Genomic DNA, 27,253 nt, shown 5'->3' on the forward strand with positions numbered 1-27,253 from the left:
CCGGGGAGCCGGAAGTGCAATAATTTGAGGCGACAGGGAGAGCGGAGTCGGATTGGTAGAGAGCCCCGGTGATCAGGGGGTTGCCGCGGAGACCGGTTCCCGGATTATTAGCGGCCGTGGGCTGGAGTTCAGGTACCGTTTGCGAGTCTCTGACACCTCGGGCTGGGTTTCCTCGGCCGCCGGGTGTATCGGGCTGGGTTTCCTCGGCCGCCGGGTGTATCGGGCTGGGTTTCCTCAGCCGCCCGGTGTTCACGTCGACTCCGGTTCCCGGAACGGACCGTGAGTGAGATGACCGCAGGCCCACGCACTGGCCGGTGGTCGTGTCGCTCGGCCAACGTTATATTGGCCCTGGCAGTATTTAAAAATTCTTATTTCATTCATATGGTATTGAATAGGTGAGCAGCAAAAACGGTAAACTTTTAGAGGAAGTCGGGACCATGCTGGACATGAACGCGGATAGACTGCAGGTGATAGGTGGGGGGACGATTAATATGGCATAATCTGGAAACCCTCTTCCCACGGTTAGTCGGGGAAGAAACCTGAGGAAAGAATGCAGGCAACTTCACCAACTCCTTTACCAACCTCACTAGCTTGTGTGTCATTCTGTTTTCACGGCAATTAGATGTTAGTGAGCAACCAAAGAAAAAGCAATAACTGCTTAAAAATTATGAACTTCCTCATATTAAGCCATTAGTTGAAATCCATGTAAGAGAAGAATTAACCTTGCTTCTGTTTTATCACTTCAGGTTCTTTTCTGGTGTATATTTTATTCGCTGTTATAGGTGGCTGTGGAGGCCAGGTCACTGAGTATATTTAAGGCAGAGGTTGGTAGGTTCTTAATTAATCAGGGCATGAAGAGATACGGCGAGAAGCCAGGAGATTGAAGCTGAGAGGGAAAAATGGATCAGCCATGACGAAATGATGAAGCGGACTTGATGGGCCAACTGTTCTAATTCTGCTCCTACATCTTATGGTCTTATTGAAACAATTATTTAGAAATGTAAAGTGTAGAACCACAAAAGTAAATTTGGGCCTTCTGGCTGTTCTTTTTTTTTATTTACAAATTCTTGCTCTTTTGTACAAGTTTAAAATACCTTACCTTCATCAACTCTGTAAGATTGAATAGGTACAACCTACCATGCACAAAGCCATGCTGACTATATCTAATCTATCACTGTCCATCCAAATAATATCCGGTCACTTAGAATCCCTTCCAATAACTTGCCCGCAACTGATGTAGGGCTCACTGGCCTATAATTTCCTGGCTTATTCTTGGAGCTTTTCTTAAATAATGAACAGCAGTTCTCCGGCACCTTTGCCAGTGGCTAAGGATGTTTTAAATATCTCTGCTAGGGCCCCTCCACTTTCTGCACTAGTCTCCCACAAGATCTGAGAGAATACCTTGTCAGGCCCTGGTGATGTATCCACGATAATTTGCCTCAGGACAACAATCACCTTCTCCTCTATAATCTGTATAGGTTCCTTGACTTTGGTGTTTTGCCTCATTTCTTTGGACACCGTGTCAATCTCCTGAGTAAATACAGATGCAAAAAAAAAATCCATTTAAGATCTCCAAACTCTTCTGGCTACATGCATAAATAACTACTCTGATCTATCATGCATCCATTGAAGCCCTTGGGATTCTCTTTGTCTGCTAAAGCAATCTTATGCATTCTTTTAGCTTTCCCGATTTTTCTTCTTGCATTTCTTATACTCAAGTACCCAATTTGTCCCTTTCTGCTTATAACTGTTAAGCACTTCTTTTTTCTCACCCAGGGCCTCAATATTTCTCAAAAACCAAGGTTCCTTAAACCTGTTAGCCTTGCCTTTTATTCTAACAGGAGCATAACAAAATCTATACAATCAAGATTTCACTTTTGAAGGTTTTCCACTTACCGAGCACCTTTGTTAGAGAACAACCTGTCCCAATCCCCAATCCACACTTGTAGAGAGATCGCAGACACATGTAAGAAACCTAAGGTTGTGATAGTAAGTAATTTTAACTTTCCACATATTGACTGGGAAAAGGCTAGATGGGATAGAGTTTGTTAAATGTGTTTAGGAAAAGTTCTCTTAATCAATATATAGAGCTCCTAACTAGAGAATACTGGGAATGAGATAGGGCAGGTGACAGTGTTTGCATCTAGTGATTATAATGCCATTAGATTCAAAATAGTTATGGAAGTGGTTAGCTCTGATCCTCGGGATGAGATTCTAAATTGGAGAAAGGCAATGTTAGAACTTGTTTATTATTCCTGATCTAAGGAGGAATTAAAAATCAACTACCTTGGACAAGGCGTCACCTGAGTCAATTTGGAAGGATTGGAGATATCCTTTACAGAAGGATGTTAGATTTTTCAATGCTTGGAAGTGGCTCAGAGATGAACATTTTTAGGCCATTTGGCTCATCGTGTTTGCTTCACCATTATATCATGGCTAATTTATTATCCCTCTCAAGCCCATAATATTGCCTACTCCTTGTAACCTTTGAAGCCCTGATTAATCAAGAACCTATCAACCTCCGCCTAAAATATACCCAATGGCTCTGCCTGCACAGCTGTTTGTGGCAACGAATCCCACAGATTGGCCACCCTCTGGCTAAAGAAACTTTTCCTCATCTCTGTTCTAAATAGGCATCCCTCAATTCTGAGGCTGTGCCCTCTGGTCCTAGACTCCTCCCACTACAGGAATCATCCTCTCCACATCCACACTATCTAGCCCTTTCAATATTCAATAGGTTTCAGTGAGATTCCTCCTCCCCACCTCATTCTTTTAAACTCCAATGAGAGCACAAAGCCATAAGATGTAGGAACAGAATTAAGCCAGTTGGGCCATCGAGTCTGCTCTGCCATTTCATCATGGCTGATCCAGTTTTCCTCTGGGCCCCAATCTCCTGACTTCTCCACATACCCCATCATGCCCTCACCAATGAAGAACCTTTGCCTTAAATGTACATAAGCAGTTGTGAAAGCAAGGTCTTTGTGGCAAAGAATTCCACAGATTCACCACCCTCTGGCTAAAGAAATTCCTCTTCATTTCCATTCTAAAAGCCCTCTTCTCCCCCCCCCGCCATTTTGAGACTCTGTCCTCTGGTCTTGGACACTCCTGACATAGGAAACATCTTCACATCCACTCTATCAAAGCCTCTTACTATCTCTTCTTTCAGTTAGTCCTGACGAAGGGTCTCTGCCCAAAATCTCTTCCTGCAGATGCTGCCTGGCCTGCTGCGTTCACCAGCATTTTGTGTGTGTTGCTTGAATTTCCAGCATCTGCAGATTTCCTCATATTTGCCTTCCACTATTTGATAGGTTTCAATGAGGTCACCCCTCATTCTTCTGAATTCTAGTGAATACAGGCCCAGAGCCATCAAACGTTCCTCATTTGACAAGCCATTCAATCCTGGAATCATTTTTATGAACCTCCTTTGAACCCTCTCCAACTTAAGCACATCCTTTCTAAGATAAGGGGCCCAAAGCTGTTCATAATACTCCAAGAGTGGCCCTGGCGCTCCCGGTGCGGCCTCCTCTACATCGGTGAAACCCGACACAGATTGGGGGACCGCTTCGTCGAGCACCTCCACTCCGTCCGCCACAACAGACAGGATCTCCCAGTAGCCACCCACTTCAACTCTGCTTCCCATTCCCATTCAGATATGTCCATACATGGCCTCCTCTACTGCCATGATGAGGCTAAACTCAGGTTGGAGGAGCAACACTTCATATACCATCTAGGTAGTCTCCAGCCCCTTGGTATGAACATAGAATTCTCCAACTTCTGGTAATTCCTTCCCCCTCCCCCTTCCCCTTCCTTCCTCTATCCCTATTTCACTCTGCCCCCTCCTCCAGCTGCCTATCACCTCCCTCATGGTTCCGCCTCATTCTACTACCCATTGTGTTTTCCTCTATTCCTTCTTCACCTTTTCTGCCTGTCATCTCCCTGCCTCCCTTCCCCCACCCCTTTATCTTTCCCCTTACTGGTTTTTCACCTGGCACCTACCAGCCTTCTCCTTCCCACCTTCCCCCCACCGTCTTTATAGGGCCTCTGCCCCTTCCCTCTTCAGTCCTGACGAAGGGTTCCAGCCCGAAATGTTGACTGATCGTTTCCACGGATGCTGCGCGACCTGCTGAGTTCCTCCAGTGTGTTGTGAGTGTTGCTTTGACCCCAGCATCTGCAGAGTATTTTGTGTTTGGCCTCACCAGTGCTTTAAGTCTCAACATTACATCCTTACTTTTGTATTCTATTCCTCTTGAAATGAATGCCAACATCACATTTGCCTTCCTCACCACAGACCCATAGCCATTAACAGCTCCTCATACGTTTTATTCCTGGGATCATTCTCGTGAACCTCCTCTGGATCCTCTCCAGTGCCAGCAAATCTTTTATTAGATAAAGGGCACAAAAACTGTTCACAATACTCCACATGCAGTCTGACCAAATTCCGATAAAGCAGCGGTCCCCAACCACCAGGCCGCGGACCGGTACCGGGCCGAAAAAGCCTGTGTTACCAGGCTGCGAGGAAACGATATTTTTTGGCGATATGACTCCGCTGCACCTTTCCTCATTCCTTGTCACGGCCACTGTTGAGCTTGAACGCATGCGAGGTGATTGCCCGTGCGTCATCCATGTCAGCACGGGAAGGAGATCAACTCCTAGAGCCTGCAAATGACGGCGGGCTGAAAAGTACGTTTGACATAACATCTCTGCCGGCATTCTGGATCAAAGTCAAGGCTAAATATCCTGAGATAACCACGAAAGCACTGAAAACGTTGCTTCCATTTCCAACATATCTCTGCAATGAATGCAACGAAAACTAAACTGCGGAACAGACTCGACATAAGGAACCCCCTTCGAGTATCACTGTCTCCCATCACCCCTCGATGGCACCGTCTTGTTGTAGGAAAACAAGCCCAGGGCTCCCACTGATTCAGCGATATTGGTGCATTGCAATGATTTTATATGTTCATACGGGGAAAATATGTGCTGTGTGTTTAACATCCAAACGTTACTTAAAATGTTATGCTATTGAGTTATATAACCATATAACAATTACAGCACGGAAACAGGCGATCTCTGCCCTTCTAGTCTGTGCCGAACGCTACTCTCTCCTAGTCCCACTGACCTACACCCTCCATTCCTTTCCTGTCCAAACCTGTCCAATTTTTCTTTAAATGATAATATCGAACCTGCCTCTACCACTTCTACTGGAAGTTCGTTCAACACTTACTTCAAGCTCCCCTGATAATTGACTTATCACTATATTCATGCGAGGAAAATATGAGCTGTGTGTTTAATATTAAATTCATTAGAGAAACCCTTTTAGAAACATAATTGAGTGTATTAGCCACTTATCACTTATATTCCGGTTGTGATTAACATCCCCCCCCGCCCCCCCCCACCGAACAGAATCACCTAAAATGATTTGTGGGAAAAAAATCACATACAGGCATGCACACAGGTGCCTGTGCAAGGCTTCGTGGTCATTGTCGTCTTTCTCGGGGTAAACACAAAGTATTTGACTGCTACTCTTGTCTGTTGGCAACCCTACCCCCCCGCCCTTGGGTCGGCCGGTCCACAAGAATATTGTCAATATTAAACCAGTTCGCAGTGCAAAAAAGGTTGGGGACCCCTGCGATAAAGCCTTAGCATCACATCCTTGCTTTTATATTCTAGTCCTCTCGAAATGAATGCTAACATTCCTTACCACCAATTAGGGGGCTTGTCTTCTGTCGAGCAAACACTCGGGCAGTACCATCTCTAGCTTGGATGCTGCACTACACCACCTCCGATGGAGTGCACCGACACTGGTGCCTCTCTCCTGCGTGGCTGTGTATAGGCAACACCGTGCTTGTGGCCTAGTCCCAGCTACAACCAAAACCACGCAGCTCACCCGTCGTCCGCCAATAAATCAGTCAATTGGACTTACATCATTCCATATTAACAATGTCCAATAGGATCTTGCGATCACAAGAAAAGCACCTAAGACGATGGCTGTCTGTTAGACTGTACAGCTCCTCTGGACACGGACCCCTCCTGTGTCTCTGACGCAGGCAGCAGCACGAACCGCACCAAGTCCAGCTCCTTCAGTTTCTCTGCCAATAAGCGACTCGCTGATAGGGTTAAAGTATTCTTTAAGTTCTTAGTGTCCAGCAGGGTCTTGCTATCGTAAAAAAAAAAGAAAGTTTTTAAATGACAATAACACCTTTGGTTGGCCCTGTAGAAGCTGCTGTGATCGCGCATGCTGCTATCTTACCGGAAGTTCCGTACCTTATTCTGTGTACTGCATGCATTCAAATAAAAACACCTTCAATCTTCTATTCATCACCCTTTTTGTTTTGGCCCCGTGTTACACTTTAACTCATCCAACTGACCCTATTATCCACCTGTCTTTCCTCACAGTCTCATTACAGACTGCATCTAGTTGTTTATCAGCTGCCCCATCACTCTGGTTCCTATACCCCTGCCAAACTAGTTTTCTGCCAATAGGGAGATGATGAATAAGAAGGTAAGTTATACCATTGACATGAAATAGTCCATTTCAAAAAGGTACTGTAAAATCTTGTTCACAGAAAACACTAGATGATATACTGTAGTGAAATTGGGGTGAGTCGTTTTGGTATGGGTGTGCTTGAAAATGTTAATCCAATTTATTTTGCTTTGATGGACTTAAAGCAGATTCTTTATAAATTTCCATGGTTTGAGATTAGTTATGGCACTATTGCATTTTCGTTCATCTGGACTTGAGCAACTGTTTCTTTTAAATATTCTCATAAATTTGTAAGTGTCTTTTGTTGACTGTTTATTTCTGGCCAATATATTTATTCCTTGTGACATGAAGGGGTATTTTAATTTCAGTACCAGCAAAGTAACACCAATACTGCTGCTAAATGGAGATGTTGTCATGGGATTTGCATACTTCGTTTCTCTTATTCTGCCAGTTTCTTTCACCGTGTTACAAGTATTCTCGTCATCTGGTGCTTGCCTGAGACTCTTGTATTCATTTGTTATCTTCATTGTACAGTAACTGTTGAACAGTGTGGGCAGTCTTTTTGAGATATTCCGAAGTTTGGCCAAAGATCAATTGCGTTTGTGGCCGCCATTGAGATTCCTCAGTTTTGAACAAAATGGGAACTTGACCTATTTGGAGTCAATATGGGCTTCAATCAGCAAATCTTTACATATTTTCTTTGGATTGCTGTGTTTTGCTTTCCCATGTTTGTAAAAGAGAAGTAATTGTGTTTCAGAAATGGATCCAGCATTACTGAAAGAAAGGGAGCTGTTCAAGAAGCGTGCCCTTTCCACTCCTGCTGTAGAAAAACGAAAAGTGCCCTGCTCTTCAGGTTCCTCTAGTTCTAAAAAGAAGAAACCGAAGTCAGATCAAGGAGGTGCCTCAAAATCAAATTCAGGTAATCGGCTGCATGTCCTTAAAATAAAGACTAAATGACCCTTCCCCAAGTGATGGCCCAACCTTCAGCTTGTGAAAATGCTGGGATTATTGCTGTTGGCAAGGCTTTAAGAATTTTGCGAGTCTGAAATTACTAAAGGGACACCTAATCCTGTTCACAAAATGAAAGTTTCCTACAAATGGCTAAGTATCCAGGCTTGGCTCAAACATTCAAAGATCTTCTAAAATATTTGTTTAAAATAAATAATATTTTAAGAGTAAAACTTAAAGCACTTTTCAATAAAATCTAAATTAACAATTCATAAATTGTTAAAAATTACTTGAATAGAATATATTGTTAAACTAATATTACTGCTATGCATTTAGCAAAAAGTCTTATTTCTTTTTAAAATTCCATGCTAAGGGCAGGTTAATGTCAGTTTGCTGACAGCAGCTCTTGTATTTTTAAGTTGGAACACATGCTGAAATCTCAGCTGCCATCAATATTACTTGGTCATGAAGCAAACACTGACTTCACTGACATTACTCTGCATGTTTCAGGGTAATACTTTTCCATTCTGACAGATGCTCATCTAAGCATCTGTCAGAAATCCTAAGTTGAATTCCTCAGATCTATGAGCTTAAAGGAAATGAAACAGTTTTTCTCTTGGTAATTTTTCCACCATGTGCTAATATTTTTTAATATGGGTTCTGACAAGAAATTGAGAAGGTCATTTGAGCTGCTCCAGTAAAACCATCTGCAGGACGTATTACGTTGGAATGAGACTTAACCGTTTTACAAATAAAATCCTTTAAAGGTGAATTGGAGGAGAATGATGCTGGTGTCGTATATTTACCAGCATACTTTATCAATTCTGTCTAATAATCAAACAAGTTTAAGGAATAGAATGTTTTTATCTGTCAGATGAATTTTGAATTTTTTTGGATAATTATAGAGGAAAAATGGTGAAATTCTTTCCAGGATGGAAACAGTATTTCCTCCTTAACATAGAAATGTCCACATTTTAAAGAAAATTTCTTCCTTTTATCTTCTAATCTTGCTCTTGAAAGGAAAATAGTAAGTTTTTGTGCAGTGTATATAACAGAATTTACTACTGTCACTAGCAATGATTCTGTAAACTTGCGTCAGTTAATTTCACTTGGCAATTCTGGAATTTGTTGTTCAATAAGTTGACTGAGTAATATGTGATTTTGTTTTGGGAGATGTAATAAGTGTAGGACAGCATAATGCTGAGGCCCAGGGACTATTGTGAAACAGGAACCTTGGTGTGCCAGCGCAAGTATTCTTAAAGGTGGCTGCACAAGTAAATAAGGTTTTGAAGAAGTATGTGGGATACTGGCTTATTGGCTGGTTTATAGAATATAAATAATAGAAGTTATTGTACAATTTTATTAAACACCACAGCTGGAGTACTACAGCATGCAGTCCTGGGCACCACACTCTAGGAAGGACCTAAAAAGTACTGGAGACTGTGCAGAGAATATTTACCAGGAGGTGGGTGATATAGAATTAGGATGGACAGATACAGTGTGGATAATGAGAAGCTCCTAATGCTGATGTCTCCCAGTAAGATGGTGGCACGTGTGAACGCAGTGGTCTCGGGCTAACCAAAGGTGCTTTTTTAATTTATAAAATTTGTGTTTTTTTTTACAATCCAGTGCCAATTCTACTCCAAGAACATCGGGTATTGCAGGGTTATGCCATCATATGCTGCTCGTTGATCGGACTAGCTGCACTGGTGTCGGCAGTGGAGCCGGTCTGAGGATGGGTGGTGGTGAAGAGAATGGCCAAGTTGTCGAAGGAGCCCGCCGGGAAGTTGGAGGGGCTGGTTTGGGTTTGGAGGAGATGACTTGACTGCAGACTGTGTTGCTACCTGCTACTCTGAAGCATTGAAGTTGGTGCACTAAAACCATGAGCGGTTGTCTTAGACATTTCACTTGCATCATGAAACACTGTTGGACAGTGATGATGTAAGTTGCCTCAGACCTGTTACTCTTGTCTGATGGAGGGACAGTCGTCGTGAGAGCTGTGTAGAATCAGTTGTAGCAAGAACTAGGACACAGCTTTGGGCTTACCTGCTACTGCAGACTGGTGAGCGACACGGAAGCGCTACAACGTGGTTGAGCTCGGCTGGGGCCTGGCCTCGCCTGTTGGTGCTGCCCTCCCGTGTTCGAGTGGTGGAATGACAGGCTGGATTGTGTGCACTGCCGGGATTACAATTGATGCTTTACCATTGATGCTGTACATTGTCACTTAGGGTCTTGGACTATATATATGTTTTTTTCAAATGAATAATGCTTCTTTGAACTTATTACTCTGTTTGTTTTGAATGTTTGCTGCTATTTTTGAATATTTTTCACCTTGACCCCAGTGGCATGCTGTCTGGTTCAGCTGTATCTATGTATGGCTTGAATGATAATTAAACTTGATTTGATATAACTAGAGAACGTAGATTTAAGGTGAAAGGTTAAAAGAAATCTGAGAGAAAAAGAATTTCACCCAAGGTTTCAGAAAACATTTGAAGATGATGGAAGAAGATAGACTTTCAGCATTTAATCCTTTATCTGTACGAGCACTTGAATTGTTGAGGCACAGTAAGCCATTGACCAGGTGGTGGTACATGGTATTGGTGTAGATGGATGGCATGTATGTGGCAGACCAAAGGGCCTATGATTCCAAGTGAATTTTTTTGAAATAGAAGGATCTTGAATGTAGAAGTGCTTTGAAACTCTGTCCCTTTGTTAATACAGGTTGCGATTTCCTCCTTGATAGCTTCAGTACTGATTGCAGTGTTTACAGATTTATTGAAATTATTCGCAACAAAAAACTCCCAAAGAGCAAAAAGTGACAGTTCCAAAGTAGTTTTATAAATTAGCAATGAGATTTTTAAAAATATATTTCCATTTTATATAAAGGTATTGTTTTTTTTCAGAAAATGGATCTTTATCATACAGGGCACTTCCAGGAAGCACTGGGTACAAATTTGGAGTTCTTGCTAAAATAGTGAATTACATGAAGGTAATTTGCTTTTATCTATTACTGCTAGGGTTAATAGTTAGCATTCCTGATTTCACATTAAAATGGATATTGAACGTTTTTAAGGTTCCACACTTTTACAGATGCTATGTCAGCAAGTCTAGCTTGCGGTAGCTAAGTTTCTGTGTAGATCTCATGGGATGAGCTGCTTTCTTACAGCACTTGTATCTACACTCTCTCCCTTTATTCTCACTCCCCGCAGGTGGAAAAAATTCTTGGACTTGTCTAACATTGCAAAAATACGCGAGTATTTCAGTTTATTTCTCCTGTCTAATGCTTGTCACTGTATAATAATTACATTTTAGATGTTTGTTTTTCTCATTGGATATTGATTAGTTTCAGCACACCATTGACTCATGTCTTAAAATTAAGTCTTGATTGTTGTCTTCTTACTAGTAATAATCTGATTTCTAACCTCATTTACCTCTCCAAACTTTTTGAATGTTGTTACCTTCCATATTTCTGACCGTCTTTTGGGCAACTCAATTCAGGTTTCAGATCACACCATGAGACTGAAACAATATTAGAGAGTATTTTGTGTGACTCTCACTGTATTCTCCCTCCTTGTGCTTTTCCCCCCACTTGATATGACCCAGGCCATTACCCACTTACAAATGGGTTTTGGTTTTGCAGATGTCCATAAGCTGGAAAATAGACAAAATCACGTGATATGACCATACTTCCATGGTATTGTAATGAGGGGTGCTGATTAAGGCCAGTTAAGATTAAGTTTATTTATTGTCTTTCCCTGCCTAATTACAAGAGTACGGATTCAGGATGTCCTGTGCTCAGTGGCTAGTTGATGAGCTTGAATGAGTGCATGATACATTGTTTGATAGAGTATCGTTGCACAAGTGTATCTATTAAAGTGATTCACCGTTAGTTTCCAAAGCAACTTTCTTAATTGGCCTCCCATGGTGAAACTATATCAAGTAGATATAATGTATGTACAGTGTAGTTTCACTTAGCAACAAGGAATAATGGATCTCTATTCCCAGATCCCTCAGTGCCCTATCACTCACCATGTAAACCCTCCCAAAGTGTAAAACCTCATTAAATTCTTGTCTGCATTAATTTCCTTCTGTCATTTATGAACCCGTATTAGCCTTCCTGGCAATCCAATCCTGATGTCATCTGCAAAATTGCTGATCCAGTTTATTATATTATCACCCAGGTTGTTAATATAAATGCCAAACAACAACAGAACCACTCCCAATCCCTGTTCCACACCATAAATCACAGTCCTCCAGTCAGAGAGGAATCTACTACCACTCTCTGGTTGCTCCCATGAAGCCAACGTCTAATCTAATTCACTACCTCATCCTGAATGCCAAGCAATTGAACCTTCTCCCACCTCAAATGTGGGACCTTGTCAGAGCTTTGCTGAAGCCCATGTAGACAACATCCACTGCTTTATCTTCAACAACTTTCCTGTTAACTTCCTTGAAAAACTAAGGTTTGTTACACACAACCTCGCTCACTTAAACCCATGTTGACCGTCCCTAATCAGTCCTTGTCTATCCAAATACTTGTACATCCAGTCCCTTAGAATTCCTCCAGTAACTTGGCCACCCCTGAGGTCAGGCTTACTGGCCTATAGTTTCCCATCTTATTTGTAGAACCTTTCTTTAACAATGAAACAACATTAGCTATCCACCAGTCTTCCAGCACCTCACCCATTGCTAGGGTCTTTTAAACTATCTCTGCTAGGGCACCTGCAATTTCCGCACTAACCTCCCACAAGGTCCAAGGGGACACCTTGTCAGGGCCTGGGGATTTATCCACTTTAATTTGCCTTAAGACAGCAAACACCTCCTCAGTAATTTGTATACAGTCCATGATATCACTGCTGTTTTGCTTCATTTCTATAGACTCTGTATCCATCTCTAGAGTAAATACAGATGCAGAAAGATCCATTTAACATCTCACCCATTTCTTTCAGCTGCGTGCATGAGTGATCACTCTGAGCTTCAGGAGGACTAGTTTTGCCAGTTGCAATCCTTTTGCTCTTACCTTAATGTACTTACCTAACTTTTCTTAAATACATTTGTAATAATTGTCTCAGATATTCCAATGAATTACATATTTTTATCACTCAAGTCATTTCTGACCAAAAACAGGAGATGCAGTTGGATATAGTTAGGGCTTCTAGGCATTTGAGTCTGGGTCAGGTAGAGTTGAACCTTTTGGCATCTATAATTTGTGGGACCACGAAATGTAAAATATTTGGAACTGATTGAGAGGCAAGTTTAATACACAGCTGTAAAACTTCATTGCCTGGAGTTTATAGTTAAACAGTTTGCTAGGTGGACGAAGGAAAAGAGGCTGAAAGGATTTTGATGGGTATAAATGTTGTTTTGGATTATTTTTTCACTTGAAGTCTGAGCACTGGTAATTGCTGTTAATGGATATATTCCAGTCCTAGAGCCCTCTGGGTTACCAGCACTCCTCCAAGTCTAATGACTTGTCCATTCCCAGATTTAAACACTCCTTCATTGGCAAGCAGGATTCAGCTGTAGAGGCCATAGACTCTAAAATTCCAATCATAAAACTTCTGTCTTTCTGTATTTTCATCCATAAAATTGTTCTTTAAACTCAACCTTACAGCCAAGATCTGAGATGGGTTTGATGATTTGGTGTGAAAAGGTATTGGATAAGTGTATTGTTTGTTTGTTAAATGTATTTATTTTTATGCAGACACGCCACCAGCGTGGAGATACCCATCCATTGACCTTGGATGAAATTCTGGATGAGACTAAACTCTTGGACATTGGCATGAGGCAGAAACAATGGTTAATGACAGAGGTGAGGCACTTGTACAGCTGGTTGGGGACTGTGATCTTTACCAATCTATGCGACTGTGACATTGAACATTGCAAGTGAAATAGAAGACAAAATTACCTGAATTTATAAAGCTTTTTTCATAACATTTAGATGTTCAAAATCAGTTTATAACCACTCTGCTAATTAAACTGTAATCAATATTGGAGTGAAACAGCAGCTAATTTGCTGCCAAAGGGGTTGTCAGCAATGAGAAAAAAACACAGATAACCTTATTATGTTTGAAAGATAAATATTGGCCAGGTGTTATCAATCTTGCTTTAGTGCTTTGGAATCTTGCATCCATTTGAGAGAGTTTTTGGAGTTTATTCGAAAAGATATCTCACCCTACGGAGCAGTTCTTGAATGCTAAAATCTAGATTACGTGCTTGAGTCTGAGGACGAGATTAAATTCAGGAACAGGCATATATAGAAATTTCAATTTCTCGAACCTGTTTTGCTGTTTAATTAGTTTATGGCTGTAAAAGACCTTAACGATCTTCCATACCCTAACAGAAATGTTAATTATAGTTTTCAAAGCAAGTTTTTTTTCATATCATCTTTGAATGACTCGACTCTAATTTTAATAATAAATACTAAAAAATTAGATTAGGCATGGACGACTGTTTGTTTGTTTAGTTATTGAGATATAGTGCTGAGTAGACCCTTCTGGCCCTTCAAGCCATGCCATCCAACAAGCCCTGATTTAACCTTGGCCTAGTCACGAGACAATTTGTAATTGTCAATTAGCCTACCTTGGACTGTGGGAAGAAATCGGAGTAGCAGGGAGAAACCACGTCACGGGGAGAACGGACAAACTCCTTACAGGCAGCAGTGGGAAATGAACCTGGGTTGCTCGTACGGTCAAATATTGAGCTAACCACTTTGCTACCGTCCTCTAGGATAGCCACCAGGAAAGAGTGAAGTGAAACTACTCTAAACTGTCAAGTCTTTTAGACATCTTGCACATCTCAGTTAAATTAACCCACTCTTCTAAACTCAGGAAATATGAAATTAGTCTCTGCAAATGGTCTTCGGAACTAAGTTTATCTATCTTTGATATCCTTCCATTAAATCTGAGCTGCAACCATTCCAGGGTAGCATATTCTTCATGGGTTATGGAACACAGAAACAAACATTACTCGGAGTGGAATCTAACCAGCATAGCCATTCCTTCATATTTTCCACTCCTTGATATGAGAGTTTTTTCAATTTTGGTTTCCTTGTCATTTTATTTTAGTGATTTCTGTACTTGTAGCAATAATAAAAATCATATTTTTGTCATTGCTATTACTGAATAACATTTGGCATCAAATAATATAGGGAGCCAATTGCTTATTCAAAACAGAATTTTAAAGAGCGTCTTAGATGTTGTAAGAGGATTGGAGAGGTTAGGCTGGGACTATAAACAGAGGCTTTAAAGTTACTACATTTAGTTAGAGGAAATGTTGCTCATCAAATATCATTTGTTAGATGAGCAATACCAGGAATTGATTTAGGTGGCGGTGAGGTGTGTCATGAGGAATGCATGTGAACTTGTGTGTTTTTGGTAGAATTTGGACAAGAGTTGTAAGGGAGATAATGGGAGACTGGTTTTAATGAGGATTAGAATATCAAAAATAAAGGCCATTTTGGGATCGGGCAGTTTGGAAGCTACAGAAAAGGCAGAGAATGGAGCTAAAAGTCCAAAGAGAAAACATTTTCAAAATGTTGAAATAGCTGAAGGGAGTTTTTTCTGCCCCAGTGGCAGAAAAAGAAATGTGGATTGGGAATGGTGATGAATGGAAAGGAATTCAAGGAAGTGACGAAAACGAGATTCTGCAGATGATGGAAATCCTGAGCAACACACGCACCCATGAGATATCTTGGTGTATGCTGGTAACTTAAAGGCACCATGAGAATAGAAATTACTGTTGACGATGGTGATTTTGATTTGGTCTGTAGAACAACTTGTTTTTTTTAGTTTTTAGGGTTATGCTACAAAGTGAAGCTGAATATGAAAGGCAGAGGTATGCTAAAATTTCAAGCTTTACCTCCCAAATTAGCCAGTAATTACTCACATAATTGTACATTTCAGCCCTAGTCCCTCATCTATCCATCATAATATCTCGGCTGTATGATAGGGAGGAGTCACCAGAGGTGATGCTACAGTTAGGAGTGAGTAGCATTGAGTCCTCAAGCCCCATGAAGGATTGTAACATCACATTAAGCAAGAAGTAAGAATGCCACTTGTAGAATACTGCTGATGAATCAAGACACTTTCATATTAAACATCCCTTGTTATCTCCATGTCCATCATCATTGGTACCCCAACAAATGACTGAACCGGATGAATCCTGGGGGGGGGCCTGACTTTTAATGAAGTGAAAGCAAATGGTTAACCGTGTTTGACGTCCAAATCTGGTGATTAGTAAATGCTAGATGTCCACTTGGTTTTATACTTAACTCTGGTTTTGATGTGAGAATTTGGTGCAACAACTGGCTACTTGGCTACTTACTTTTCTTAAAAACAAAACTAGTGAATCTGTTAGGTTTCTGTGAACATTGGCAATTTAGAGCTGGGATAACTTTATATAAGTGAGTAGCTGTGGTGGAAATGAAGATTCAATAGAGGTAAACCATCCCATACATCTTAGCTTGGTGAAGGGCCAGCATTGTCACAATATCTAATGTTGCATCAATATATTAAAACTAATTTCATATTCCTAATTTGAACATGATTAATCTGATACAGATTCTGTTATTACCTGGTAGATCCCAGAGCTCTAAATCTCTGTAATCATCATACGCGGTTGTATTATTGATGCCCTGATAGACATTTACTTTGTCCTGACTTTCAAGAAGCAGACGTATTGGTGCAATAGATATATTTCCTGAATTTTTTTTATTCTGTTACATCTCTCTTGTTTTTTCACAGGCACTTATAAACAACCCAAAAATTGATGTGACAGATGGAAAATATGCCTTTAAACCCAAGTACAACTTGAGAGATAAAAAAGCTCTTTTAAGGCTTTTGGATAAGCATGATCAGCGTGGTTTGGGAGGGATCCTCTTAGAAGACATAGAGGAAGGATTACCCAATGCACAGAAAGCTATCAAGGTATCTGTGTGAATCTTTTACCCAGTCGTCACTTAACCTGTCTGTAGAATTCTGTAGGTTCTTGTCACAGTTTACCCTGCTCACTTCGCTTTGTGTCATCAGCAAATATAGCAGTCTTTTCTGTAGTGCATGTATAGTACTGTGCAAAAGTCTTTGGCACATGTGAAAAAACACTCTGCAAAGTGAAGATGCTTTCAAAAATAATGAAATGAAAATTTTCTAAATCAAAAATTATTATGAGGAGCAGTAAACAGTTAAAAAAAAACCTAAATCAAATCAATATTTGGTGTGACCACCTTTGTCTTTAAAACTGCATCAATTCTCTTGGGTTCACTGTCGTGCAGTTTTATAAGAAAATTGGCTAGTAGGTTGTTCCAGGCATCTCAGAGAACTTGCCACAGTTCTTCTGCAGACTTTGGCTGTCTCGCCAGGTCCCAGGCATCAGTGTTCAGATCAGGGCTCTGAGGAAGCCATGATTCCATTAATTCTAACCAGATTACCAATTTCATTTGCAGAAATACAGTCCCAAACCTGCACGGAACCTCCACCATGCTTCACTGTTAACTGCAAATACTCATCCATGTAGCACTCTTCAGTTCTTGTACGGATAAACTGCCTCCTGTTTGAGCCAAAAATGTCAGATTTTGACCCGTCAACCCAGAGCACTTGCTGCCATTGTTTATCACCCCAGTCTTTGTGTTTCTGTGCATAGGTGAGTCTCTTGGCTTTGTTTCCTCTTCAGAGGAATGGCTTTTCGGCAGCAACTCTTCCATGAAGATTACTTCTGACAATACTTCTCTAGCCTATAGAGTAATGGGGTTCCAGTGGTTTCTGTGAGTTCAGAGCTGATAGCAGTGCTGGACGACTTCCAATTTAGAAGGGACATCAGTTTGGCGCATCCCTGTCATCCTGCTGCACTCAGTTTCCATGCCTGTGCACTGCGTTTTTGGTGCTCAATCTTGTTCATTTCTTTGTGCCTCTTCAGAAGAGCTTGGACAGCACATATTGAAACTCCTGTCTGCTGTGAAGTTTGTGCTTGGGAGTAGACCTTGCTGATGCAGGATGACCACCTTGAGTCTTGTTGCTATGCTCACTCTTGCCATGGTGTAAGAATTAATGATTTGAAAGTTAAACTGTCACTTCTGCCTCGCCCTCACCTTTTACTTTGGTTGTCCTTCACCCAGTTTGATTCCTTCTACAATCTGTTTGTTATCTTTGTTTAATCTAGCACTGGGCTATGTATCTACAAATTAAGTTTTTATTTTGAAAAGTGGTTACCTTAATTTGTTACCTTAATGAAATACAAAAAAATTCTCTGCAAGATTAATTTTTTTTGGAAAATGAATGTTTAGAAATCTAAAATTTGTTCTTTTCTACTGATACACGAAGACAGATGACAAAAAATAAACATCTAAATCAAAATTTGTATAAAAAAATCTAAAGTGTATACGAATTTTGTATGATACTGTATGTTTATTTATATAAATGTAGAAACTTGGCATCCCATTACAAATCCAGTGGCCTACCAGGAAAAGACCCATTTAATGTCTACAACAGGAATTCTGCAGATGCTGGAAATTCAAGCAACATACATCAAAGTTGCTGGTGAACGCAGCAGGCCAAGCAGCATCTATAGGAAGAGGCGCAGTCGACGAAGGGTCTCGGCCTGAAACGTCGACTGCGCCTCTTCCTATAGATGCTGCTTGGCCTGCTGCGTTCACCAGCAACTTTGATGTATGTCATTTAATGTCTAGTTTGTTTTCCATTAGCCAACCAATCTTCTCTTCATGCCAATATGCTATCTCCTACACTATGATCATTTTTAAACAGAAACCTTTAATGTGCCAAATTTCCAAATATTTTCAAAACGATACTGCTTAATTCCTTTGATTTTTTCTTTAAACTTTTAATGATAATAGTTATTTTTTATACTGTCATTCTCCCTTTTTGAATAAAGGAGATACATTTGTTATTTTTCAATCAAATGGGTACTTCTCTGAACTTGGGGAACCAAGGCAATGTACTACGTAGTTCCCAAGCCACTTTGAGGCTCAAGGATGAAGTTCACAAGGCTTGTTTTTTCAGATTCCTTTCAGCATCTCTAGTCCGTTGAGCATTATTTAAGAACAGGTATATTATGAACTATCAAATTAGTAGAACTCAACTGGCATGTTTTTATTTTAATCAAAGGATTTTGGTAACATGCATATGTGTACCTCTGTAGGTATTGGGGGACCAAATTGTGTTTGTAACACGACCTGATAAAAAGAAGATTCTCTTCTATAATGACAGAAGTTGCCAGTTCACGATAGATGAAGGTAAGATGTTTTATTTTGAAACTAATGTACTTCTCAGTCATTCGTCCAGTTTTATTTCAGTACCAGTAATACAAAATGTTACTATGTATTGCAACACACAACTACCATTAACTTGATTTTGTAAACAAGTTATTTTAGATAAACGGATGGCTTCAAGATCAAAAGTTTGCATATGTAGGATCTCTAACCCAAAGTACTAAATTATTTAATGGGAGTATGATTAAACCAGTTGATAATAGACCGTAAAAAGACATTTACAGAAGACTTAGAGGGATATAGAACTCCAGGGAGGGTATTTTGGAGTCTGCACTCTACACACAGTGTATGATTGGCTGTAGTGCTATGGTGATATTCAGGAGGCTGAAAGCAGCTGAAGATGAGGAGTGCAGAGATGTAGAAAGTTTGTAAAGCTGGGAAAATTTTCAGAGGTAAGATGGTTTGGGGTGAGAATATTGATCCAACAAAGATAAAGATTTTAAAAGTGTACTGTAAGGCTTGAAACAAGTGTAAAACGGCAACGAACAATTGAAGATAAGAGATGAGAAATATGATTTTGGTTGAGCACAGATAGAAGATAGCTGGCCAGTAGTTGACAGTCAAGTCTAGAGGGAGCAAAGGCATGGTTGAAGCTATCAGCAGCTGAAAAGCTGATGCAAGGGTAGAATGGGAAATGTTATAGAATTGTATAGTTTTGGTTATGGAAATGTAAAGAAAAACCAGTTTTGCATCAAACTCCAAGATTGTGAGTCTTCAGGCTCAGTTTTGGACAATCTGGTGAGACTGTTGCCCTGCTGGTTGAGTTAGTGGTCCAGATCAAAAGAATGAGTGGTAGAGTGGTGCAGGTGGTATTATTTCTATCTCTCAGTGTCGGAGATCTGGGTTCAATCCCAATCGTGGGTGCTGTTTGTGTGGATTTTGCATGCTCTCACTTCATCTGAGTGGATTTCATCTGGTTTACTGGTTTCTTCCTACCTCCCAAAGGTGTGCAGATTAGTTAGTTAATTTACCACTGTAAATTGTCCCTAATATGCGGATGAGATGCAGAGTCTGGGGGAAATTAGTGACAATGTGGAGAGAATAAAAAGAGGGATTGATGTAGGATTATTGTAATTGAGTGGTTGCTGATCAGTACAGACTGGATGGGCTGAGGCTCTTTTTCTGTGCTGTATCTCAGTGACAATGACCTTACTCTGTTTAGTTGCAGGAAATTTCTGTTTTGCTCATGTCATATGTCAGCTAAATGGCGTGACATATTTGAGGCAGTGAAGTGATTGAAGGAGGTGTTTAAGAAATGGAGTACAAGAGGTAATACCTTCAGATGACATTGCTGAGAGGTAGAAACAGAACGGAGTCTGATAGTTATGGTGCAGGATTGGAAAGGGAACTATTGTAGTGGACTCTGGCTATATTTCAATGATGTAACAGTGGTACCATCCAGTAGGATATTAGATGAAAGATCTGGAAAGAAATGAAATGGTCAATTACGTGATGGGCTGCAGATAAATTTAGAAGGTTGAAGAGTAGTTTATCATAATTGTCACGGTGATGACTTGTGGCTTTGATAAAGATATTGCATGGCCATAAGCTAAATTTGAAGGGATGCAGATGTTAAAATGAGGAACTGATGGGCAAGGACCTCTCATATGACCTCATGGCAGGGAGTTTGGAGTGGTAAGGTAATTTTCAAGATCATTGGGGTTAAGGGTGAATGATGATTGCAGATATTTAAATAAGTTGGGAAAACAATATTTGGGAAGAGGGCAATGTTAACCAAATGGTGAGTTTCAGTAAGATTATCTTTAGTTTATCTAATCACCTTTGGTAATGTGTGCTTATACTCTGCTTTATAACCATTCTGGTAATCTGCTGATGAAGAAATAATCTGCACAGTATTTCAGAAGGGATGTTAGCAAAGCTCATTTCAATTATAGCAAGATTTTATTCACCACCACTCTCCTATGTTTAGCTGTCGTTGGTGGAAACTATGCAAGAGGTGTGAAGAGATCAGGATTCACCTTGTACATTTTAGCAATTGTACTGGAGGAAGTGGATTTAAATGGCCAAAGGCACTTGGCAACTCTAAATGATGCAGGCTTCCTTGTATCCCAGTTTACCAGTGAAATAAACAAGGTGGTAGATTTAGAAATTCAAGATGCTACATTGCTATTGTTGTACCTGGTAGTGTTTTCTTTTATTAATGTAAAAAGTGTTCATAAACCAAAACAGAGTTAATCACAGGAAGTATCTTGGACCATATTTTAGTCCAACAATGAGATTAGAAATGTATCTCCAAGTAAGGAAGGCGCCATTGCTAAAACTCCACATTTTTGTGGATTTCAAATTTAATGAGTCAAAATACAGAAATGAGATAGAAAACATAGTAACATGGTGTCATGACAACAACCTTTTGCTCAATGTTAGCAAAACATAAGAGCTGGTTATTGACTTCAGGAAGGGGGCAGTGCACATCCTCCTATCTACATCAACAATGTTGAGGTTGAGAAGGTTCAGAGCTTTAAGTTCCTACATCACCATTAACTTTTCCTGGTCCAACTATGTAGATGCCATAGCCAAGAAAGCTCAACCAACACTTCTACTTCCTCAGGAGGCTACAGAAATTTGGCATGTCCCTGTTGACCCTTACCAATTTTTGTCAATGCAGCATAGAAAGAATCCTATCTGGGTGCATCACAGTATGGCAACTGTTCTGCCCAGGACTGGAAGGACCCACAGAGTTCTGGACCCTGAGTGCCTCACAGAAGCCAGTCTCCCCTCCATGGGCTCTGTCTATACTTCTCACTGCCTCAGTAAAGCAGCTGGCAGAATCAAGGACACCATCCACCTTGGGCATTCTCTCTTCTCTCCTCTACTGTTTGGCATAAGCATGTGCCACTAGGCTCAAAGCTTCTACTCCACTGTAACAAGACTATTGAATGGTTCCCTAGTACAATAAGATGGACTCTTGACCCCACAATCAACCTTGTTATGATCTTGCACCTTGTTGTCTGCCTGCACTACACTTTCTCTGGAGCTGTTGCACTTCTTTCTGCATTCTTTTATTGTTTTACCTGGTACTGCCTCAATGATTTGATCTGTATGAGCAGTAAGACAGGTTTTTCACTGTACCTTGGTATATATGACAATGATGAACTAATTCCAATTCAAACATAATAGTGAGTATATTCGTCAATTAGCAACTCAGGACAATCCAAGAATCAAAATTGACTTCCACGAGGGAATTGCCTAATTGCCTAACAATTTCATTATGAACATGACATTCAAATTTGCCTTGGATCATAAAGCGCGAAAGATATTCTTCTGTTGGCTGTAAAAGGAATAGTTGCAAAGGACTGTCATAGAGTTTGTTAGTCTAAGGCAAATTTTAGGTGGGTTATTTGTTTTAACAGATTTTTAAATCTTTACAGGAATTTATTTTGAATCTCTATTGGCTTGTTGACTATATTAAAATTGTTTTATTTTTGAGTTACTTAAACTTTTTAAAATGTTTTGCCCCTTTTATGCCATCATACTCGTGCAATCCAGCGTATATACGAGACAGAATCCTTTCAAGGTTTCCACAAGTGTTTGCTGGGGGTATTTTGAAGAAAGGTATCTCATTATTAACCGAATTAACAGCTACGTCTGTTGGGTGATTCTGCCTGTTCAATTCATTCTTTTCATTAACGACTAGGAATAAAATCTGTATAATACATCGTCTATTTGTAGAATTTCAGAAATTGTGGAGAAGCATTCCAGTGGATTCTATGGATGAAGAGAAGATTGAAGACTATTTAAAAAAACAGGGAATTTCTTCAATGCAGGAGACGGGACCAAAGAAAGTGGTATGTTCCTTTGTGTTTTGACTCCTTCACTTGAGACAGCACAAATAACCGTACGCAACTTTTAACATCATGTATGCTGTCATCTGTTCCTCTTTATCTACAGTTGAAAAGTGAAAAAGCATGGGTATAACGATTTTTTTTTAAGTATATGGCATATAATGTGCATTAATTCAACCAGGCCATATGACTGTATACTGTACCATGACATCTTCTCTTACAAAGCCTCCACCACAGTATTATTTGTCCAATCAGTTGTCAAACTTACTTTACATTTTTCCATCATTGATTCATTAAGTCCAAATGGTGCCACCATTGTTTTGGAACTCTATTAAAAGTGTTTTTTCTCTAAATTTTGGCACCATTGACTCAAACCTTGTGCCAATAGATAATGGACTGTGTATAATTTTTTTTGCATGGATGTAAAAAATCATTGCAAAAGATGTCCCAAAATGCATTTTCTAGGTCAGTAACAGTTTGTTTTCTTTTACTTTGGAAATATTGCCCTTAACTCTCAAATGTTCATTCCATTCTACCCAATACTTATGCACTGTATGTATGTTCACCCTAATTCCAATACCCCTAATCTTTTCTGGTAATCTTCTATAAGGCATCAAATCTACCTTATTTTCCACATCTATCAATTACATTTCCTTTTTAAGGAATCCTATAAAATAAGTCAAGCTTTTTTATTCCAATGCTTATGAGTTCGAACCATTTCTCTTTTTATCTATATGTTGGTAATTTCCTCTTGAACTTTAAAATTAATTCTCCCAGTAAAGATAATTATACTGACTATGGCTAAATGAAGAAACAGTAGATCCTTTGCATTAAAACATGGATACATTATTGACTAATCAACAATGAATTAAGTTTCAATAGAATATTGCAAAATAATTGCTAGAGTTTTGGCAACTTAATTCCGAAATGTATATCAGTGATCCTTGGAATTGTGCTTGCATTTTTGGCCTAGCATTATTTTAACATTAATGTCAGTCAGAAATGCTCAATAGGTTTATTTCTTCCTTTAACTAAACTTTAGATCTTCAACAGGAACATGAGAGATTCTCCAGATGCTGGAAATCCAGAGGAACACACACAAAATGCTGGAGGAACTTGTCAGATAGCATCTACAGAAATGAATAAACAGTTGATGTTTTGGGCAAAGACCCTTTTTCAGGACTGGAAAGGAAGGGTTGGGGGAAGAACCAAGAATAAAAAGGGGGTGGGAGGGAAAGGAAGACTCGTTAGAAGGTGATAGGTGAAGCCAGGTGGGTGAGAAAGGTAAAGGGCTGGAGACGAAGAAATCTGATAGGAGAGCAGGTGGGAGAAAGGGAAGAAGAAGGGGTACCAGGGGTAGGTTCTAGGCAGGTGAGGAGTAGAGGTAAGAGGGGAGACAAAGTGGGGAATAGAAGAAGAGGGAAGGGGGGAGGAAACAAAAAATATTTACTGGAAGGAGAAATCAATGCTCGTGCCATCTGGATGGAGGCTACCCAGGCGGAATATGAGGTGTTGCTCCTCCACCCTGAGAGTGGCCTCATCGTGGCAAAAATGGAGGCTGTGGACCAATGGGGATAGGAATTAAAATGATTGGCCATTGGGAGATTCTAGTTTTGGCAGATGGGACAGATGTGCTCAACAAAGCAGTCCCCCAATTTGCGTCTGGTCACACTAATGTAGAGGAGGCCACATCAGGAGCACCAGATACACCAGGAGCACCACATCAGGAGCACCAGATATCTTCCTTTGCTTTTCATATTGGCATTCACCTATATCACATTGCACTTTGAATGAAAAGAAAACCATCAGTACTCTAAATGACATTAAAAAATTGTTCAGTTCTTGAAATCTATATTAGACAGATTGGACTATCCTGAAGAAGAGTAAATATTTGGATTAGATAAAACTAATACAGATTAATGAAGAACAAAGTCAGCAGTCAATATATTCAACATAAATGGACCTATAAAACTATTACGTTTGTAGTATCTCTTCTGTAGTTTAATGTTACTAATGCATGGAGAGATGATTTATATAAGAGGCAAGAAGATAACAAAAATGAAGCAAATGTTACACAGAGAAATGAAACATAACCCTATAGTCATTTAAATAAACCTAAAATTATTTGCTTTCATGTTGGAATTTCAAAAAGCCCAGAAACATTTGAGGTGGAACATGAAGAGCATCAGTTCTATATTAAAATTAATGGCAAATTAATCAACTCAAAACAAGTTTAATTATCATTCAAACCATACATAGATACAGCTGAACGAGACAGCGTTCCCCTGGGGCCAAGGTGCAAAACATTCAAAATAGCAAGCAAACATTCAAAAATAGTGAGAAACATAATTCAAAATAGTGAGCAGAGAAGCATATCCACTTGTCAGCTTCAGTTAACATTTCTTGATGGCTTCAGTTTTGAATAAGGACTTCCTGTGGTTTAGTTCTTTACGTTACTAATTTTGTGAGTAAGCATACAAGTTAGAGGACTTTCTGGAGAGTCTGACACATCATTTTATAATTAGTTGCAGGTTAACCATAAAATTGTGGTGAGAATTTTGTTTTAAAATGGGCACAGATGAGAATTCCAATCAGATTCAAGTGTGGAAAGTATGGAGTTTCAAGCTTGTGACTCGTGTTGGGGGCAGGAACATTGAAATACTAAAGTCAAAATTCATCTTGCATTGTGCAGATAAAGTAAGAAACTCCCAGAAGTGGAGGGTTTGTACATAAACAGATATGGATAGACTTTGAGGGGACACAGATTGCCATGTTTGTTTTACAATGAGTATAGCTAAGGGTAGTAGATAGTGAATATAATAACATAATTGTCTAAATTAACACATCTACAATGGCTCAAGGTTGTTTTACCATAGAGATGATGATATTTGAATGAAATATTAATGATTCCAGGATTCAGAAAGGAATTGAATCCCAACATTGTTTTTAAGATTGATACTGATGAAGAGAATATATTAAATTAAACTGTTGTGGATTTCAGGGTCCCATTGATTGCACAAGCTCTGAAATCTAGCTTATCACTCACACATTGGAATGAGAGTCAGCATCCCAGACAGATATTAAAAACAGAGATTAGGCAACATCTGTGGAAAGAGAACCAGATGTGAGTTTATTTGCAGTGTGCTGTAATAGGCTTCATTTTATTGGAATAATACTGGAAATGGTGTAGCCTCTAGGTGTTAGGAAATACAAATAGTGAAGCCTTTTATCATGGAACAGCAGCAGATTTTCTCTAATGCTCCATGTATTCATTTGTCAGTACCGTGTCTATCAATGCACACTGCCATGCTGTCTGCTCTTCATGGCCTTGCCCTCACCTTCCTCGTTTGTCTTTCTTGCTGCATCACTTCCCTGTGCTTTTCTCGTGGTTCCGTCCTGCTCTCACTCTGCCTTTGCCCTCTAATTTTCTGTATAATCCGCACCCCCCCGCCCTGTGTGTTTTTGCTTTAGAAGCAGTCAACATATTTGTCAGCCAGTTAAAGTGAAGACCAGTATATTATTTATAAAAATATGTATATTTATTTCAGGTATCTGTGCAGAAGAGGAAAAAGTCTGCTTCTCAGAGAAAAAGGAAATTCAAGGCACATAATAATCATATGGCAGGACTGCTGGAAGACTACTCTGAAGGTGTATCTAGCAAAGAGTAGCTATATGGAAAGAACAAGGATAACAATACTTGAACAGGAACTGAATAATACAACAAAGTGCTGTGATTGAAGCACAGTGCAGTAAGACCGATCATAGTTTTTTCAGTTGAGATCCCTTAGTTCTGTTACTTAAATCTTATTTGAAAGTTTATAGAAACCAGCATTACCGATTATGGAGTTAACTTATTGGATAAGATCTGTTTTGGTATGATTCTTGCTCAGTAAAATGTGTTTTCAGTATCATGGGTTCTTATCTTTTTTTGGATTTCTGAAGTGTTTGGGGAATATTGTATAATAAAAACAAGCATGTGTTGTCCACTGATCTCCCTCCTGGCACTTATCCGTGTAAGCGGAACAAGTGCTACACATGCCCTTACACTTCCTCCCTTACCACCATTCAGGGCCCCAAACAGTCCTTCCAGGTGAGGCATCACTTCACCTGTGAGTCGACTGGGGTGATATACTGCGTCCGGTGCTCCCGATGTGGCCTTTTATATATTGGTGAGACCCGACGTAGACTGGGAGACCGCTTTGCTGAACATCTATGCTCTGTCCGCCAGAGAAAGCAGGATCTCCCAGTGGCCACACATTTTAATTCCACATCCCATTCCCATTCTGACATGTCTGTCCACGGCCTCCTGTACTGTGGAGATGAAGCCACACTCAGGTTGGAGGAACAACACCTTATATTCCGTCTGGGTAGCCTCCAACCTGATGGCATGAACATCGACTTCTCTAACTTCCGCTAAGGCCCCACCTCCCCCTCGTACCCCATCTGTTACTCATTTTTATGCACACATTCTTTCTCTCACTCTCCTTTTTCTCCCTCTGTCCCTCTGAATATACCTCTTGCCCATCCTCTGGGTCACCCCCCCCCGTCTTTCTTCCCGGACCTCCTGTCCCATGATCCTCTCGTATCCCCTTTTGCCTATCACCTGTCCAGCTCTTGGCTCTATCCCTCCCCCTCCTGTCTTCTCCTATCATTTTGGATCTCCCCCTCCCCCTCCAACTTTCAAATCCCTTACTCACTCCTCCTTCAGTTAGTCCTGACGAAGGGTCTCGGCCTGAA

The 27,253-nt window shown here is 40.1% G+C and overlaps 1 protein-coding gene across 2 annotated transcripts; it reads left to right on the forward strand.

Annotated features, from left to right (window-relative positions):
• On the forward strand, nt 1-27,041 carry gtf2e2 (general transcription factor IIE, polypeptide 2, beta). Of its 2 annotated transcripts, none has more exons than XM_063046500.1 (8): nt 1-132; nt 7,242-7,403; nt 10,336-10,421; nt 13,137-13,244; nt 16,177-16,359; nt 18,584-18,677; nt 22,404-22,519; nt 26,065-27,036. In XM_063046500.1, exons 2-8 carry the CDS (start codon nt 7,244-7,246, stop codon nt 26,182-26,184), a joined length of 867 nt encoding a protein of 288 aa, XP_062902570.1. In that variant the 5' UTR covers nt 1-132; nt 7,242-7,243; the 3' UTR covers nt 26,185-27,036. The 2 variants fall into 2 exon arrangements, with proteins under 2 accessions (XP_062902570.1, XP_062902569.1); XM_063046499.1 differs by lacking the exon at nt 1-132 and adding an exon at nt 234-395 and having other exon boundaries at nt 26,065-27,041.
• The last annotated feature ends 212 nt before the right edge of the window (nt 27,042-27,253 follow it).

This window comes from Mobula hypostoma, chromosome 4 (assembly GCF_963921235.1).
Source record: "Mobula hypostoma chromosome 4, sMobHyp1.1, whole genome shotgun sequence".
Lineage (NCBI taxonomy): Eukaryota > Metazoa > Chordata > Chondrichthyes > Myliobatiformes > Myliobatidae > Mobula > Mobula hypostoma.